We start from the raw sequence: 19,857 nt of genomic DNA on the forward strand, positions 1-19,857 counted from the left end.
AGCTCCGCCTCCAGAGAATTCCGTCTACAAACCAGCCAATCAGAGTGAAGGATTCAGCTTCTCTTCTGCAGAGCTTTAAGTGACTTATTCACCTCATGAAACAGACATCCACTCACTCTTTGGTGAGCAGAAAAATAAGATTTCAGCTGCTTAGCAATCACCATCAGTACTAAATTTAACACTTTTGCTTCTGAATGAGTATTTAAAATTGTGAACACAGTCAAAATAAGATGGCATTTTTTACTCAGGCGCATTTTTGTTCTGGCAGCCTCCAACTTCAGTGCACTTCTCACTCACATTTACAGTCACTCCTGTTCGTCCTGATCATAAGTTCTATTTTAAATCCACTTTACGCGCCATTTTTGCTTTGATTCAATGGCATTTTATCGAGAAACCGCAAAAACTTTCAGCGAAAATCACAACTCCCTCCTGACAAAGTTAGTAACTAGGGATGGACGAGTACTGGTATCTTTATCGGGCCGATACGAGCCAATTTTCAAGATATTGATACTTGTGAAGGCTGCAGATACCAGCAGCCGATACTCAAGGCAAAATTATTTTATGTCAGTTAAGTCCTCCTCGCCAGTAGTTGGCGCCACACTGCTGCGGTTTAACACCACGGGAAATGTGCATCACATCCTGTTTATACAACGTGAATGAACCAGGGAGAGTTAATAGTTTTATTTTAAAAAAATACTTTTGCACTTTTATGAATTTATTTCAAAAAAATCATTAACTTAGAGAAAGTTTTTTGAGTTTTATTTTGGACTTAGCTTCAGAGTGTCTGTGCTGTCTTTGATCAAAATAATCTGTAGTAGTAGTATCAGTACTCGGTATTGGTGAGTACTCAAGAAAGAGTACTCGTACTGGTATCGGTCTGAAAAAAGTGGTATCAAACATCCTTACTAACATCAGAAGTCCTGCTTCTTCCTTGATTCTGATTGGTCGGCGATTAACAAGTGACGTAGATGAGCTGTTGCAAAAGTTTGGCTGTTTTAAAATAACCACCAACTATTCTTACAGTATGAAGTTATTTGATCAAGAGAAAAATTTGCAGTATGCCAAAAATATCTGGGTGTCCTACAAAGTTAGAGCTTACTTCCCCCACTAAGCAGCATCAATGTTTTCATCATCAAAGTTTTTTCCAAAATATAAATCTTTCATTTTAGTCTTTGTTTATAAGTTGGGCTGAAAAGAAAGTTACAGCTTTTCTCCAGCAGATGGCGAACTGTTTTTTTTCTTGGACTAGCTGTTAACATGATGTCAGATCCCCTGAATAAATCAGTTTTTGATAAAGCAGTTTTGGGGAAAATATGGCTTCTTATATAGTCTGAAGACGTCGTCATCATCATTTAACTTTTTCACATAGTCTGGCGTAAAAAAGGAACTAAGAATTGCAAAAATCGGAAATATCGAAGAATCGCAATTTAAATTGAATCAGCACCCCAAAAATCGTAAAAGAATGGAATCAGTAGAAAAGAGTATTGTCCTGCCCATTTATGGCAGTTGGGGCTTAGCTTAGGGTGCATTACTGCCACCTACTGGGCTGAGTTAACAGTACAGCTACAATACTACAACACTAACATTTGAAGATTTTCACATTTACAGTGAAGTGATGTGAAAGAAACGGAAGGGATTTAGATGACTTCATGTTGTTGCAGAGGTGAAACCGCTCTCACAGGTAACTTTTCATTTCTATAAAACTTTTTTAAAATCATAAATAGGTGGGATTACAGGTTAACGATCAGATTTACTTCCTCCTTTCAGAACACAACACCAGAGAACACCTCTAAATATGACTGGCTGGTTTGGAGACGGACTATCCCAGAGGTCGAGGTTTGCACTTGAGAGACAGACAGAAAAAAAGGACAGACTGTTGAGACCATCTGCGGCTTCACTTCAGTCTCTTCACGTTCCTATTGGTTCTGCTGAAACCCCAGTCCAGCAGCGTGGTCCGGTTCCCAGACCAGCTCCGAGGGCCGGCTGCTGCTGTTTTGGCTCCAGAAATCAAATCCTCAGGCGCTGCAAGTTCACCAGCACTGAGTAGATGGAGGAAGAGGAGGAGGAGGAGAAGAAGAGGAGGAGGGGAGGTTGTAGTCCAGGTGTGCTGAATGGAGCACTCTCATTGGTTAAACAGGTGGAGGAGGGGCGGGTCTTTGAGGCACCAGAGGCTGTGATGCAGCAGAGGGTTTGGGTTTTCTGGGAGGAAGGAAAAGAAATAATCAACAACTGCAGCAGTGTCTCCTTTACAGTGGGGGAAATAAGTATTGAACGCGTCAATTTTTCTCTCATTACATTTATTTCCAAAGCTGCAATTCAAACAAAATTTCTCCCAGACATTGGTATTAACTCAAATAATCCACACATGAAAAGAAATCACAACGTTCAGGTTCATAAATAATGATTATGTGGAATTAAGTACGATAACACAGGAAAAAAGTATTGAACACGCCATGGAAAGGCTGTATACTTTGGCAAGGAAATGCACCATAGCACCTGAAATCTGTCAGTAATTATTACTTGAACTTCCAATTAGTGCAAACCAACATCAGCTGGGCTAGAGCAAATTGATGGTCCTATAAAAAAGGTGTTTTTTCACCAAGCAGTTAAATACCACACACCTCATGATGGGTAAAGGCAAAGAGCTCTCTGAAGACATTCACAACCTGATTGTTGCTCAGCATCAGAATGGAACTGGTTACAGACTTATATCAAAGCACCTGAATATTCCAGTCAGCACCGTTGGGGCCATTATTCACAAGTGGAAGAAGCACCACCTTACCATCAGGCCACGCACAGGAGCTCCTTGAAGATTTCTGACCTGGGAGTCAGAAAGATAGTCAGAAGAGTACTCAGCGAGCCAACCACCCTGAAAGTGCTCCAGAAAGACTTGGAGGCAGCAGGTACAATTGTTACAGAGAAAACAATAGGCAATGCACTCCACCACCATGTCCTTAGGATGCTCAGCCTGCAAGACTCCATTCCTCAAGAAAAGGCAGGTTGAAGCTGGTTTAAAGTTTGCTAAACAGCATCTTGACAAGCCTGTAGAATACTGGGAGAATGTTGTCTGGTCAGATGAGACTAAAACTGAACTTTTGGGCTGTCATACTACAGACCATGTTTGGAGGAGAAATGGCTCTGCACATCAGCCAAAAAACACTACACCAACAGTGAAGTTTGGAGGTGGAAGCATCATGGCATGGGGTTGTTTCTCATCTCATGGTGTTGGCAAACTTTATTTAACTGACGGAGCAATGAATGGAGCCATGTATGGGGAAATTCTTGATCTGAATCTGCTGCCATCCACCAGGATGATGAAGACGAGACGTGGCTGAACCTTCCAGCAGGACAACCATCCAAAGCACACGGCAAAGTTGACTCTCAAATGGTTTCAAAAAAAGAAAATCAATCTGTTAGAACGGCCCAGTCAATCACCTGACTTCAATCCAACTGAACATTTGTGGAAAGAAGTAAAGAAAAGGGTTCACCAGAGGGCACCAAAGAATATTCCAGATTTAAAGACAATCTGTGCAGAGGAATGGGCCAAAATCACACCTGAGCAGTGTGGGCCATTAGTTCAAACATACAAGAAGCTTCTGGAAGCTGTCATTGCAAACAAAGGCTTCTCCACTAAGTATTAGATGAGTCTCAGTTAGTGTGTTCAATACTTTTTTTGTGTGTTATCGTACTTAATTCCACATAATCATTATTTATGGACCTGAACGTTGTGATTTCTTTTCATGTGTGGATTATTTGAGTTAATACCAATGTCTGGTAGAAATTTGATGAGAAAAATGTTGACGCGTTCAATACTTAATACAGACACTTCGTTACAGGCCAAAATGTTTGCTTTTAGAGTCGTGTTTCTCTTACAAAGGAGGAGGAGGAGGCTTCAGAGCGTAGGATGGAGCTGTCCTGCTGGTCTCCACCACCTGACCACAAAGAAAACCACAAGAATCCATCAGTAGCTCCATCATTATCAGTGTTTCATCATTCAGTTCTGCTTTCCACATATCTCATCCCTCCTTTGACAGACTATCCCAAGACTGCGGTTTCATTTCATCATCTCTGTGATGTGACAACTTTTTATCATACATGATTTCAACAGTTCCTCCAGAAATGACTGATATATTTAAAAGCTTCAGACAAACAGAGAAAAAAAACGACTCAAACACAACAGAATGTTAAGTAGCAACTGTAGTTCAGAATATATTAGTATTATTACGGTAATAGTATTGTAGCTATATTACAAGAAAGTGGTATTGTGTAACATTACTGATAATACGGTGATGTCATTTTGCATGATATCACTAGTTTAAGTATTTCAGCTGCTTAAAGTCATACCTTAGTGATATTTGAGTTCATATTAGTAGTACTACAGCAAAGGTGCTATGGATGATACTAGAGGTATTACGGTAATATTTCATATTGAAGCATGGGTTTTGCAGGGAATATCTGAGGTATTATGGTTGTAATGTTTTAGTATAGAGTGTATGACACAAGTAGTATTACAATATTGTCATTGAGGCTATATTTGAGGTAATATGGTAGTTGCATTTCAGATAGCAGAAGTAGAGGAAGGTTTACCTCGGTGATAGTTCAGTAGTATTAGAGGTATTACAGTAATGGTATCAGTTGTAATACAGTTGTTACAATTTAGGCATATTACATGCATTACGGTAAATGATATTATTTGTATTATGATAGTGATTTTCACAATGATGAGTGTTGGTATTTCAGATAACATCAGTATTACTATTGTTGGTGAATTTCAACGAAATGATCGGAGTTGTGCCTAAAATGTATTTTAGTTGGTATCTAGTTGTGGTATTTTAGATGATATTCGAAGTATTATGGTACTGGAATAGTGGATTATATTAGTATTTATAGAGTGTGAGTGATACGAGCAGTGTTTACCTCCTGTGGTGGCAGGAGCTGAGCGTGGTTCTTCATGTGGAGACAGACAAAAGCACAGGAGTTAGTGACTCATTAATATCAATTAGTTAAATCACCAATTAAACCAATATCTGCTGTTAAATGACTTTCTAATCAACAATCAATGACTGTTATGACTGCTATTTTCCCCTCTTGGTGGATTTATAAATACACTTTTAAACACACACAGACGTTGGCGAGACATGACTCAGGAGTTAACTAACTCCTCTCTAATCTGGTTTTTGGATGAAAAGTTAACTACCCATAATTTAACACTAGAACTACATCAAAGACTGAACTCTCTGATCTAAACATAAGGCTTACCGGGAGCACAGTGACATCATCATCATCATCATCATCAGTCTCCTGACCAGCAGCGTCATGTGAACTTTCATTAGTGTGTTTATTGTGTGATGTTTGCTAGCTATAGATCGATAAAAGGCTGATTGAACGACGACAAACAGCTGGAAACTCACCCCGTCTCTGACGATGTTGTTGGTGTTGCCCCGCCCTACAGATGGAGGCGGAGCTCTAGGAGGGGGCCCTCTGCTGGGATTGGCTGAAGCAGCACCGTCAGCTCTGGAGACAGAAAGAGAAGAAATTTGGAGTTGTACTTTGGTGTTCATCTGACTGTAACACAGATGTCGTCAAAGTGTCTTTAAATGCAGCACATGGTTATATAGAGCAGTGGGCAGGGTGTCCCTGAATACAGCATACAGGTCAGTTTATGAGCTCTTGAGAAATGTGTCCTTGAATGCAGCACAGAGGGCAGTAGGCAGAGGTCAGCCTGAACTAATTATTAATAGAAAAAAGAAAAAACGCTGACTCGGCTTCAGCTGCTGCCGACACTACAGGAAACAGAGACACAGAAATAAACTAAAATCTAAACCAGACTATTTCAAACTGAACTAAACTAAGGTGTACTTTATTAAACCAAACTAAAACATGAGGCTTTAGTTGAATTTACTGGACTTAAAAGATCTCAACATAACAGTTTAACACCAATAAATCCTTAATAACTTCACTCAAGGTATTAATGTTAACTAGAATAAACAAATCCAGATGAGACTCATCCTAACTCTGCTAAACTTACTCCTCTTAACTTAACTAAAGTGAATAAGTTTAATGAAATTAATCTAACTTGATTGAATCTGACTTTCATGATCTAATCTCATCTATAATTATAATCTTATCTAATCTAGTCTGAACCCAAATTTACTCAACCAGTCTAAACAGTAAAAGTTAACTAATCTGACTTTACTAATCTAATCTAAAACTAACTTCATTAAAGTTAACCTGACTTAAACTATCAAATTTAAACATAACTTCATAAACTAAACCTAACTCTGCTTATCTAATGCAAACCTTACTTGACTTAACTAAACCCAACTTTGCTAAGCTAATATAAACCTATCTTCACTTAACTTAAACAAACTTATCAAATCTAACCTAAAACTAACTTCACTACAACTAAACAAAACTTCACTAATCCAATACAAATCTAACTTCACTAAATAAAAACTGACTTAACTCTTCTCATCTAAACCTTACTCCACTAAATTAAACCTAACTTCACTCATCTGATGTAAACCTAACGTCACTGAACTAAAACTAATTTTTCTTATCTAATCTAAACCTTACTTCGCTACAACTAAACATACATTTACTTATCTTAAAAAAAACTAACGTCACTAAACTAAAAGTAACTTTACCTTTCTTACCCGTACTCCACTTCACTTAACCCAATTCTGCATGTTTAATGTAAACCTAACTTCACCAAAGTAAAAGTAACTTTACCTTTGTAATACTAACCTCACTTCACCAAACTAAACCTCACTCTGCTTTTCTAATGTAAACCTTACTTCACTAAACTAAACCTTTAATTTTCTAATTTAAACCTTACTTCACTAAACTTAACCTAATTCTGCTTATCTTATACAAACCTAACTTTACCAAGCTAAACCTGTCTTCACTCATGTAATCCAAACCTAACTTCACTAAGCTTAAAGTAACCTTACCTTTCTAATCTAAACCTTACTTCACTTAACTAAACCCAACTTTGCTAAGCTAATATAAACCTATCTTCACTTAACTTAAACAAACTTATCAAATCTAACCTAAAACTAACTTCACTACAACTAAACAAAACTACACTAATCCAATACAAATCTAACTTCACTAAATAAAAACTGACTTAACTCTTCTCATCTAAACCTTACTCCACTAAATTAAACCTAACTTCACTCATCTGATGTAAACCTAACTTCACTGAACTAAAACTAACTTTACCTATCTAGTCTAAAACTAACTTCACTAAACTAAAAGTAACTTTACCTTTCTTACCCGTACTTCACTTCACTTAACCCAACTCTGCATGTCTAATGTAAACCTAACTTCACCAAAGTAAAAGTAACTTTACCTTTGTAATACTAACCTCACTTCACCAAACTAAACCTCACTCTGCTTTTCTAATGTAAACCTTACTTCACTTAACTAAACCTTACTTTAATTTTCTAATTGAAACCTTACTTCACTAAACTAAACCTAATTCTGTTTATCTTATACAAACCTAACTTAACCAAGCTAAACCTGTCTTCACTCATGCAATCCAAACCTAACTTCACTAAGCTTAAAGTAACTTTACCTATCTAATGTAAACCTTACTTCACTCATCTGATGTAAACCTAACGTCACTGAACTAAAACTAACTTTTCTTCACTAAACTAAACCTAACCTACTCTAACATAACATGGCTTAATTTAATCTAAGTGAATTTAACCAATCTAAACCAAAATAACCTTTGTGAATGTTTCCAAATTAAAAGCAGTTTTTCGCCCCACAGTTTGTTAATTTTAGTTTTATTTTGGAGATGGAGATATTTCTCTTCACTCTGCAGCAAGGTTTTTTTTTTTTTTTTATGTCTGAACTGTATTTAGATCAGTTTGTGTCCCTGATTGTCCCTCCTGTTGTGGGAGAGGTGAAGTCACCGGGTCACACTCACTGGTATCCTTGTGATCTTTTCCTCCGGCTCAGCCCGAGTCGCCGCAGCAGCTCGTTCCTGCGCAGAAAAACAAACGCACCCAGAGCGAGAAGAGGGAGGACGATGAAGAAGAAGACGAGGAGGCCGTCCCTGAGAGAGGTGTCTTTATCTGAGGACGACAGACGGACAGTTTACTCCACAGCTGATGGGTCGTATGATGTCATACAGAGAGGTATTCAGGTGGAGGTACCGTTCCAGGTGGGCCCGCTGTCCACGCTGCCGCCGTAACCTTTGAGCTCACAGAAAGGAGCCGCCCAGCCGTCGTCACAGTGACAGTTCTTGTTGCTGTTACACACCTGAGAGACACACACAGACCGGTTAGTGTGTGACCACCTGGGAAACTTCACTCACAGGCAGACAGACAGGTGTCTCACCCCGTGTCCGTTACACTTTTTCTCCACGTCACAGTCGTAGTTCAGGATGTCGGCGCTGCGGCACTCAAAGTTCATGCAGACCTGAAACACCACAGAAGAAGAAACAGGAGTCAAGATCCCAACGTCCCCTCTTTTCTCCCTCCTCCTCCTCTTCTTCTTCTTCCTCACCTTGTTGTCTCCACATTTGGTTCCTTCGTTCACCATGCCCGGATCGGGGACGTCTGATCCCAGCATGAAGTCGACGCCGTAACATTTGGCTCCGGCTATTGGCGTGCTGATGATCGACGGTTCGATACCGAAGACGGTGGCTGCCTGGACGTTGGAGCACTGCAGCTTCCCACACTGAGCGTTTCTGAGGAGACAGAGTCAAAGAGTCCTTCAAATACAACATCAGCACACACACTCTCACTCCTTTACAGTTTCCTGCTTCTATCCTTTCAAAATAAAAGCGTAAATAAAAAAAGAAACACTAAACTGAGACAGAAGGCTTTAAACTAGAGAGACTTCTGTGTGTGAGTGTGTGTGTGTGTGTGTTACCTGCTCTCACACTTCTTGTAGCCGTAGTTGTGGTAGCCGCAGTTGCCGAAGCGGTCTCCTTTACTGTTGACTTCTCTGAAGCAGATCTCAGGAGCAGCTTTGGCCTCTGAGGACGAAGAGGAGAAGGAGAGGAGTGATGAAGAGACAAAGCGTCCTGATACATAAAAAAATCTGATAATCTTAAATACATGAGACCCTGAGGGAGGGATAATGCGCCTCAATTTAAAGGTACTGTGAGAACTACCAGATTGGCGTTGACTGCAGTGACCCCTGTGGTTAGAATCGGTAGTGCTTTACCTTAACACACCTTGAAATACTTTTAAAAACTTCAACCAGAGCTCTAAAAATCTTTTAAAAAGTAAAAATCTGCAGGTATAAGTAGTAAAACCATCTGGTCATGTTAATAAGAGTGTGTTTTGTTTGTTGACGGTAAACTTTAGATGAAACTTGAGCCTCATTTAGCACCACTCAGCAGAGAGTTGTCAGTGTAAACATGGGGGAGGAACGTACTGGGTCCAAATATGGCCTGGCACTGTCCGTCATAGTGCTGACACTTCCCATTGTAACAGTACGCCTGCTGCTTCCTGCACGGCTGCCCGTTCTGAAACACACACACACGTAACAACATCAAAACAGGACAAAGAAACACTGAGCAGCATGTGAGGTGAGGCTGTGGCGCCCCCTGTGGGAGAGGTGTGTACCTGTTTGAAGACGTCACTCTGGCAGAGGGAGGAGGAGCCGTTACAGTACTCTGGCAGGTCACACTCATCTGTGCTGGATCGACACACTGTTCCTCCAGGGAGGTACTAAAACACACACACACACACACACACACAGAAAGTCAAACTGTCTCAAAATCAAGTCTCAAAAATGCAACATATCCATAGGTCATAGAATTTCCTGCATCAGTTTGTAAAGTGATCAAAACTGTCCCACGAGATCCTCACAACACTTGTTGAAATGGTGACTTCATCAAATAAGGATCTCTTAGGACATGGCACATTAAAGGCAGGGTCGTCAGTCCTGAAAAACTAGCATGAATTTGAACGTGGCATCTCGTCAGGACTCCTCCTAGCCCCTCCTCCCCCTCCCCTTGGAGCTCCCTCAAAGCAACGCCCCTGCTCACATGCACGAGAACCACCGATTCACGACTCTGATTGTGAATGAGTGAAAGACGGATTCAGCACATCATTTTATGTTTTGCACTAGGCCAAGTCATGTCTCATTCAGAGGTACTCTCAACTGTCATGCTAGAATCGTCCACTTTTATCTGTGACACGATATCAGGAATAAAGCTATAATACAAACAGTACATGTACATTTTCTCTAGGAGTTACCAAATATCACAAATTGTTTTTGCTTGTCAGAGCCCCTGGTGAGAGTTTATTAGACTCTGATCCAGACTACAGCCCATAGCTAAGTACCCCATCAGGTCAGAGGGGACAGGCCCGAGGTCGCGAGAGGGGCAGTAGTTAGAGGCAGGGGAACAGAGCAAGAAAAGAAAGCCTCCGTCTTTCAGGAAGGCCTTAAAGGTAGGTTCTACAGGAGTTTTTGTTGCTTGTTTATAAACACAACATTCAAACTGGGCTCCTTCTTCTTGGCTCAGTGCCAGCTGCAGCACACACCCACAGTCTCCGACCGTGACAACGTGAACACAATCAGTTGCCCAGCAACCACCTGTAGCATCACGTTTCTACGTGGGAGAGACTTGAGAGCTGTGCACCCAACTTAGCATGTTAGCACAAGCTAATCACGGGTATTTGACATGTACCAGTTTAGCAGAAAGCTAACTCACATTGTTTTTCATCCAATGCTGCTCTCCAACTTCCTCAAAGCGAGTAAAAGTCGAGCCAAGCTTCATCCTTGCTAAGTAAAAATCTTTATTTGTCTGTCGTTTTGTTTCGCTTTGGTTGTGTTTTTCTTGCTACATGCTACGTCCACTATCGTAGCCGCTCGGGATAGCTGCTTCCTCTCGCTAATCAAGATGCAAAGTCACTGGCGCACTGACATTACTACGCTTACTTTCCATTTAGAAAACATGATACAACCAAAAGATCAACATCCAGGTAGAGGAGGGAGTTGAGGCAAACACAGACACTGACACACGTGTATAAAGTCAACCATAGGAGACGACTGAGCAGGATTATTCCTGTAAAAGTTGACATTTTATTTATTCATTATTCATTTTAAGCCTGAGGGGCTAGATTTTTTAAAATTTCTTTTTAGATTTTTTTTGTTCTTGGATAACTACAGGCTGGGGTCAAAGGTCAGGTAGTTGTGTTTACCTGACATTTGGAGCAGCATTCTCCGTACGCACACTGCGCTCCGGGCTTCAGCTTACAGGTCTGGTACTCACAGCAGGGGTCCTCCTCACACTCCTGCAACACACACACACACACAGACAGGAGTTAATTTCCTGTTTCCACACCTCTTCCTCGTCTTTGCTCGGGGCACATTTCACGTCGAGATCTTTTAATCCCAAACTCTTTATTCCCATAATTCAGCAGCAGAACAACAAAAACAAGATTTTTTTTGACGCCTGGCTGCTCACAAACACGTTCAGGAGCCAAATCTGCTGCCAGCTTTTCATCCACAGACCTTCTGAGAGCCGCAGTCACACTCCTCCCCGATGTCCACCAGTCTGTTCCCACAGTAGGGGGCGCTGTAAGCATCGTCGGGCCGAGGCACGTTCAGGAGACACGTTCCTCCTGTCAACAGAATCATCTTCTCAAAGTCGTCCGCGCTGCAGCTGCTGAAGTTTCTGGATCCTCTGCAGAGAGAAGAGCAGGAGAGGAAGATTTTTACGACTCTTTTCTCCCAAAGAGGAGTTACTGTCGCTGTTTTCTGTGTGGATGAGTTTGTGTGACGTACGTAGCTCCTGAGTTCATAATGCAGGCAGGGACTGGGCACGTGCAGGAGCGTCCGTCGTCGTGGTTCATCCCCAGGTTGTGTCCGAGTTCGTGGGCCACGATGGAGGCGAACGAAGGGATGTTGTTGTTGGTGAACTGAGAGACACAGACGATGGTGCCGTTGAATAAAAGTTATTTAACGGCATCCGATTATTGTTTCAAAAGTTTTTAAAGTTTATCTTAAAAGTTTGGCGCAAAGTTTTTCAAGATGTTTTTGCTTCTGCCTTCTCAGGGTTATGAGGACAGAGGATATGGGACCTTTAAAGGGTCATTTCATATTTTTATTTCACTGTTTTTAAAGTTGTTTTGGGGAGATTTTACACCTTTATTTGGAGAGGACAGGGCAGTGGACAGAAAAAGAAACAGGGAGGGTCCAGAAGCGTTTCCCTGTTGCAGCAGCTCTGTCTTCTTTTTCGTCATCTTTTTATTTGGAGTGGATCATTACTTTGTATGGCTCATTTGTCAGTCGTGGACACCAAACTTGTTTTGTCTTCGGTGATATTTTTACTACTTTTGCTCCTGTGTTTGTCTGGAGATCCTACATTTAACCATGGCTGCGTTGTTTACATGTAAAACCAGCTGTTAGCAGCCTGTAGCATGTCAGTGCTAACTGGTGCTAGGCCGGATGTTTCCCACAAGGTAAGGAGAAGGAGGTGAGGACAACATGCTGGTTCTCAGGTGTGAGCTAAGAAGTGACGACATGGACCTGTCCTTCCATCCATTGTTATTGGGAACGTAAGATCTATCTCCAATAAGATGGACGAGCTAGCAATGCTAGCCTAGCAACAGAGGGAATACCAGAAGGCGTCTTTGGGTTGAATTTTGATCTGACTCAAAACATTTGAACCGATTCAACATGAACTAAGTCTGTTAATAACACAGAGTATATTGAGAAAAAGTGAATCTGAGCTTACAGGGTCACAGTTAGGACAAAAAGCTTGACAAAAAACCTGAGAAGAGTTTTAAAAATGTTTAGATAAATAAAAAAAAAAATCACACTTCCTGAGAAACTTTGAAAAGCCAGTTTGTTTACTCATACATCTAGGAACATGATCACCTTTCCCCGTCCAGAGCAAAGTTTTTTTTATTTTTTGTCTGTGATACGTTAAAAAAGTAAAATAAAGCTATTTGTTAAAGGAATAGATGGATGAAGCAGCCAATGGGAGGAGAGGAAGAGCAGCTCACCGCGTTGATCCCGCCCCCGTGGCTCCTGGAGCAGACTGTGGAGACGTACGCCATCCCTGCCGTCCCCCCAAAGCTCTTCTTCCTGTAACATCATCATCTCCATCATCATCACCATCATCATCTCCATCATCATCAGGGGGATAAACACCATCATTATGAAGAACAGGAGTGTGTGTTTAGTGTGTGTGTCAGCGTGTTTGTGTACTGACAGGATGAGCTGTGCTGAGTCATGGCGGCGGCGTGCCACCAGCTCTTTCTCTCTCCACTGCGTGAAGCGACTCAGCACCTCTCCAGCCGCTCCGTCCGTGCTGATCAGGTTCTGTTGGTTCCAGATCTCCAGACCGACCAGGACCACCCGCACGTTCAGCTGGATGTAGATCTGAAGACGAATGAACAATATTCATCTGTGAGAAACTGTTTCTTTTTTCTTTTTATGCTTTTAATGAGAGAGGAAAGGACACTGGTTAGGAAAGGAAACAGGGTGAGAGTTAGGAATGACACAAGGAAACAAAATCCTATATGAATTCAGCAGAGTGACGAACATTGGTGGTCAGATGAACGATGTGATATGAAAGGTGCCGGTTTGAACTTTGGGTCATTGAGCAGCTTACTTTCTATTTTCACATTTTTTAGAAAGTATTAAATTTAATCAGGAAGAAAATAATCTGCAGATTTACCCAGATCAAAAAAAATTTGTTGGGAGTCAGAGCTGGGATCTGGGGCTGAAAACTTTGGGAACACCTGATCCAGAGTACTGAAGTTAAAACATTTTTAAATGACGTCAGGACTTGAGCAGGTATCAGAGTCATTTTTCCTAATTCTTATAAATAATTAAATTACTATCTTTTCATAAAAAATAAAAAAAAACTTCACAAGACTGTTGTTAAGTCTTTCTTTAGTCCAGGGTCTGTTTGCATAACCAGCCATTAGCGAGAAAAAAGGACCATTCGTACAAACGAAAAAAAAAAAAAAGATTAGCATCACCATTACAGGCGCTAACGGCAGGATTACAGCGCCTGTTCAGCTGTTTAAAGACGGACATTGCGTGATGCGTTACCGTTTGAGACGAAATATGCAAAGACAGCGAACAATCCAGTCTCAAACCGGCGAGGCTGCAAGATCGCCAAACTTTTTCTTTCTCTTTGTTTACCTGACTGACTCACTGATAACAGCTGTTTGTGTATTCTTGTAATAAAAAATCTCCATTTCTCTGTTTTTCTTGATCTTCTCTCAGTCACACTGTTAGCGGTCACCAGGTTTATTACTGTTTATAAGTCGTAGACATGCACAGTTCGACTTTGTTTGTCCAGGAGGTTCCCTCTGAATTATGACGTAATCTGTACCTGCGTCTCTTTCATGGTGTAATTAGTTAACTGGACAATTATTTGCAGTCGTGCATGCGGCTAACGCTGCAGCTAAACAAGCCATTCCTTAACAGAATGTTAGGACTAATGGTCCCAGGACTTTTACTTCAAACCGAAAAAATAAAACTTGGAGTCACCACACGTCGGATTTTACTCACACTGTCGATGAAATTTGCCAGATGAACCATCTCCTCCCTCACGGCTGTCTCGTTCCTGTTCATGTAATTATACTGAGGAAGAGGAGGAGGAAGAGGAGGAGGAAGAGAAAATCAAACTTTGGTAAAATCAGAAAACACTTCATAGAGTCACTTTTAATTATTGGCTTCACTTTTAGACGACAAAACATGTCATGAGTCTTTATATTCAGTCAGAATTCTGATCCTGAAACTCAGATATGTCTAAAACATCTAGCTCTGTGTGTGTGTGTGTGTGTGTGTGTGTGTGTGTGTGTGTGTGTGTGTGTGTGTGTGTGTGTGTTACCCTGTCATTATCCACCACCAGCAGCAGCTCCACATAGTGAGTCGTGTGAAGAATCGCTCTCTTCATCTAAAAAAAACACAAACAAAAACACTTTATTAACACACACACACACACACACACACACAGGCAGCTCTTCGAAGTGTGTGTTCACGTGTGTGTGTGTTTACACACCCTGCTGTGCGCCCTGTGATGGATTTCCTCTGCTTTGTACTGAGCATGCTCCGTCGTGTTGTCATGGTCGTGCTCCTCTTCATGCGGCGTTCCACACCCGCGAGGCTGTGATGTCACGTCCTGCAGGCGGTACACCAGGTGCTGGTCGGGGGCGGAGTCTAGAGGCTCGATGCCGTAGCTGTTTTCGGTAAGATGTAACACTCCTCTGCAGAAACGAGAGATGAAAAGAACTGAGTTTGTTTTTCTGTCAGAGTGAGACGTCGCGGTTTTACCTGAGGGTGGCGTTTACCTGAGGCCGCGGCAGACGCTCATAGCGACGGCTGAACCCTCCATGTCCTGAACGTAGCCCTGATAGTGACAGTGATTCTGCAACACAGAGAGGAGTCACTGTTCACAGGCTGCAGCATCCTACAGACACCAGCAGGGGGCGGACTTCAGCTTCACACACAGCTCTGAGTCAGGGGAACGCTTCAGGTTTACAGCTTTAAAGCGGTCTGGAGGGGGGACTCGGGAAAAACCAGATCTGGGATTACTCTGGACCTTTCAGTCAATCATTAATATCTGCTCAAACACAGACGACGAAGAGAGGAGAGGGAAGCTAAAGAGTGCAGCAGGTCGGTGGACAGGAAATATCAATACTCACACACTCTCACAGTCAGAGAAAACTCCCATCATGCCTTTCTTCTTTAAATAATCACAGACCAGGGAATAATAACGTCATCTTTGTAACAGGAAACAAGAAATCATGAAGCTCGCTTTAAAGCTTTTGGGAAGTGAAGGCCAGAGAAAAGGAAAGGAAACTGAAACTTTCACAGATTTTTGGGAACTTAAAGAGGGGGTATTCTGCTTTCCAGTCTGTTAAACATGTCTGCAAACTGATCAAACTCTCTGTTCACAACATCTCCTAACTAGCTCATGATATTTTGGATGGGGTAGGGGCCTCAAACACCAGGGTCTGACCATATCTGACCAATCGGAAGGAAGGGGCTGAAATAAGAGTTTTCTAAAACACACAGTGAGAGAAAAAACTTTTCAGATACCGATACACTGCTCAAAAAAAATAAAGGGAACACTTAAATAACACACCCTAAATCTGAATTAATGAAATAATCTTATTTAAAACTTTGTTCTTTACAAAGTTGAATGTGCTGACAACAAAATCACGCAACAGTTATCAACGAAAATCAAATGTGTTAACCCATGGAGGTCTGGATTTGGAGTCACATCCAAAATAAAGTGTAATCTTTTATTTATTCTCTAGTTTTCCTGTTTTATTCCTCATTTATCTATCATTATATATATATGTATATTTTAACTTAATTTCAAGTATTTTTATTCTTAATTTTTAAATTATTTTCTTGTTTATAAATAAATAAATAAATAAATAAATAAATATATATATATATATATATATATATATATATATATATATATATATATATATATATATATATATATATATATATAAATATATATATATATACATATATATGTATATTTTAACTTAATTACAAGTATTTTTTATTCTTAATTTTTAAAAATCATTTTCTTGTTTATAAATAAATAAATAAATAAATAAATAAATAAATAATATGTACATATATATATATATACATACATATATATATACATATATATATATATATATATATATATATATATATATATATATATATATATATATATATATATATATATATATATATATTGTCTTTTATCTATGCTGCTTTTTATCAACACTGTGTATGGGTTGCTGTGTGGGCTGGGTGGAGTGAGTTTGGGTTTTAATTCCTTCATTTAATTCATTTGTCTGTTTGTAAAGCACTTTGTGCTACATTTTATTCGTATGAAAAGTGCTATATAAATAAATTTTGATTGATTGATTGATTGATAAAGCATCTGCCAACTCCTGGACAGTCTGTGGTGCATAGTGGCGTTGGTGGATGGAGCGAGACATGATGTCTCTTAATGCTCCTTTTTATCTTTTTAAAGAAAACAAAACCACCCTGTGTCTGAAAACTACCTCTTAATAATAATACTGAGACTTTTCCATGACTCTGTGGTTCAGCTGGTCTCAAATAAAACTGAATTCTCTTTAATGATTTGTTCCTCTGAAAACATGTCAAACAGGTCTCTCAGAGCCAGAGTGTGTTTTTAGTTTCTGTCTTTGGTTTCGGTCACGCTCAGACCTGGACTCTCTGAAACGTCCCTCTTCCTAACCCTGGTTTTCCTCTCCTCTGTCGTCTCTGTTGCTTCCTCTCGAGTCTGTTTCACTTTATGACTTCAACGACTCGTCCTCCCCTCCTGATCCCAGTTTCCTGTTTGACTTCATTAAACCACTGGGTCACATGATCAAAGGGCTCGCTCATGCCCTGGTTAATCAGATCTGCTCAGTGATTGGCTCCCTGGAGAAAAAGCAGGGCTCAGATCTGTGTGTGTGTGTGTGTGTGTGTGTGTGTGTGTGTGTGTGTGTGTGTGTGTGTGTGTGTGTGTGTGTGTTACCTGGACAGGTGGTCTGGATGTGATCAGGGATCCGTTCTGACTGTACGTAAACACGGTGAAGTCTTCAGGGAGCAGCAGGCTGAGAGAAAGAAAAATATTTGTCCCTCGTGTTTCTTTCTCTTTTGTTTGTACAGTCATAAAACTCATCTCATATTTTGATAATTTAATCAGAAATCACTTTAAAATTAATTTTTAATTTTAACATATTTATTCTTCAATATATAACCTTGCAATGGTGCATTCATGTCCAGCATGGAAAATCACCTACTCTTCCACTCCCTCACAGTCACAAGGATGCATTTAGGTGGTTGTACATGAATCAGAACCTAATTCAGTACCCATTCCTACAAGTGTTTTTGTCTTATTTTAAGTTAATTTTCTCATTAGACTTAATATGAGCAACATTCACTTGACAAGTCTAGAAAAATGTCTCATTTCAAGATTTTAAAGAGAAAAACGCCTGGGTTCCTCAAAAAACTACCAGTGGTTTAGTACGGTTTGGTACAGTTAAGCCTGATGCCGTTTGCGTTTCCACAGAAAACTGTGCCCCCTTGTGGTAGGAGGCATGTAAGCTGCATGCCGAAAGCCGCATCAGTAACATAATAGCGCGACGCCGTGGCAGCGCGACACAGTTTACCCCGCTAATAAATCCAACAAAGAAGAAAAACGCGACACAGTAAACAAAGAGCAACGATGAAAGACAGGCAGCATTTCTTCCTCTCTGTGATTTTCATGTAACTCTTTGATACAAAGAACAATCAAGCTTTGTTTCAGAGAAGACTGTGTGCCGCCAGGAGAAATGCAGCTGCTGTCACACAGGAAGTGACGATTCTTTCGACCAATCAATGGTATGCAGTGTTGTAGCTCCACCTTCTGGGATCGGATCAGGAATCTGTCCCGGGATTAGTCAGTGGAAACGCCACAAATTGGTGGAAAAGCGGCTTAATGTGTCTTTTGAATTTTCTGTTTTTTTTTTCATTCCTTTCTCATCAAACACACTGCAAAAACTGAAATCTTGTCTTATTTCAAGTAAATAGTCCTATTAGACTTGAAAAGTCCAGAAAAATGTCTTATTTCAAGATTTTATGTTCAAATATAAGTCTTTCTTTTTTTAGTTTTGGTTAATAAGCTCCTGATGTAGTCTGTCGATATCATCACCATTTAACTTTTCCACATGGTCTGGTGTTGAAAAAGCTATATATATAGAAGAATTGCGATTTAAATCGAAACGGCATCCCAAAATTCAAACCAGGATTTTTCTTAATCAACCACTTAATATCTCAAAACAAGACTGTTTGTCTGGATTTTCAGGTGAATGTGGCTCATATTAAGTCTAATAAAACATTTTCACCTAAAATAAAAACTCGCTTAGATTTCAGATTATTGCAGCGCATTTGGTACATAAGAACCAAAAGGCATTTTCTGGAGCTCCCCAAGGCTCTATGTTCGGTCCTCTTGGTTTTTTACTTTGTTATAAACCAGTAGCTGAAAAAGTGTTTTTCAAGTCAATGTGGCTTTTATTGAGTCTAAAGAGAAGATTTTTAATCTAAATAAGACCTGAAGACTTGATTAGGTTTCAGATTTTGTATTGTAAACTTTTGATTGTGCTGTTCAACTTTTAAAAAAGAAAGAAAACATTTAAAGAGATCAAACAGAGATAAGAGTTTAAAATCATACTTACTCGTTTCTCTCCAGATGAACCACATGATCGTTTCCATCCACACTGATGACGTAAGAGACCTGAGGAGAGAAACAATGTTTAGGTTAATTTCAAGACCAAAAATTATAATAATTATAATTAAAAAAACAATAATTACACTCACTCCTCTAACACACTGATTTTTATTTAGGTATGTCAAAGCTTTGTGGTGTTTGATTTGTGATCTCTGTGATGCCGTGGTGAAACACTGAGCGATTTAATCATGTATTTTTAATCATAACGTCTTTGTTGTGTTTGTCTGACGATTGCAAAACACTCAGAAGTTATTTATGATGAAAGTAATAAAAGCTCATGTTGTAACCAGTAGAGAGTAGCCTCCACTCCGACGGATAAATCATCAGAACGCTGGATGCTCTGCCTGCTTTTGCTCTCCATACCCACTTTATCCAAAGCCTGCTGACGCCTGATTGGTCGATTCTACATGAACAAAGTTCCCGACAGGAAGAAGAACAGCAAACTTCACTACAAGGTCACCTCAGCCTCTGACTCACCTGGCAAACGATTACGATGGTGTGTGTGTGTGTGTGTGTGTGTGTGTGTGAGTGTGTGTGTGTGCGTGTGTGTGTGTGCGTGTGTGAGCTACATTTAACAGCAAGTGTGTGATTACTGCAGGGGTGAGCACACACAGACAGGTGGTGTG

The 19,857-nt window shown here is 40.3% G+C and overlaps 1 protein-coding gene across 1 annotated transcript in view; it reads right to left on the reverse strand.

Moving 5' to 3' along the window:
- Positions 1-1,149: 1,149 nt before the first annotated feature.
- The window catches only part of LOC141790282 (disintegrin and metalloproteinase domain-containing protein 9-like), a 41,553-nt gene continuing 22,845 nt past the window's right edge, over positions 1,150-19,857 (reverse strand). The window contains exons 3-24 of the mRNA XM_074670044.1: positions 19,179-19,237; positions 17,498-17,576; positions 15,285-15,361; positions 14,996-15,200; positions 14,825-14,890; positions 14,503-14,574; positions 13,190-13,359; positions 12,981-13,062; positions 11,758-11,891; positions 11,485-11,656; positions 11,172-11,264; positions 9,588-9,692; positions 9,397-9,487; positions 8,887-8,992; positions 8,518-8,701; positions 8,350-8,430; positions 8,166-8,271; positions 7,937-8,084; positions 5,412-5,514; positions 4,918-4,947; positions 3,874-3,932; positions 1,150-2,199 (exon numbers count right to left, since the gene is read on the reverse strand). Coding sequence (XP_074526145.1) covers positions 2,130-2,199; positions 3,874-3,932; positions 4,918-4,947; positions 5,412-5,514; positions 7,937-8,084; positions 8,166-8,271; positions 8,350-8,430; positions 8,518-8,701; positions 8,887-8,992; positions 9,397-9,487; positions 9,588-9,692; positions 11,172-11,264; positions 11,485-11,656; positions 11,758-11,891; positions 12,981-13,062; positions 13,190-13,359; positions 14,503-14,574; positions 14,825-14,890; positions 14,996-15,200; positions 15,285-15,361; positions 17,498-17,576; positions 19,179-19,237 — 2,292 coding nt within the window. The 3' untranslated portion in view covers positions 1,150-2,129. The remainder of the gene's footprint in view (positions 2,200-3,873; positions 3,933-4,917; positions 4,948-5,411; positions 5,515-7,936; positions 8,085-8,165; positions 8,272-8,349; positions 8,431-8,517; positions 8,702-8,886; positions 8,993-9,396; positions 9,488-9,587; positions 9,693-11,171; positions 11,265-11,484; positions 11,657-11,757; positions 11,892-12,980; positions 13,063-13,189; positions 13,360-14,502; positions 14,575-14,824; positions 14,891-14,995; positions 15,201-15,284; positions 15,362-17,497; positions 17,577-19,178; positions 19,238-19,857) is intronic.

The sequence above is a fragment of the Halichoeres trimaculatus genome, unplaced genomic scaffold (genome assembly GCF_033239565.1).
Source record: "Halichoeres trimaculatus isolate MK-OKI-2021-1 unplaced genomic scaffold, fHalTri1.1 fHalTri1_scaffold_5, whole genome shotgun sequence".
Lineage (NCBI taxonomy): Eukaryota > Metazoa > Chordata > Actinopteri > Labriformes > Labridae > Halichoeres > Halichoeres trimaculatus.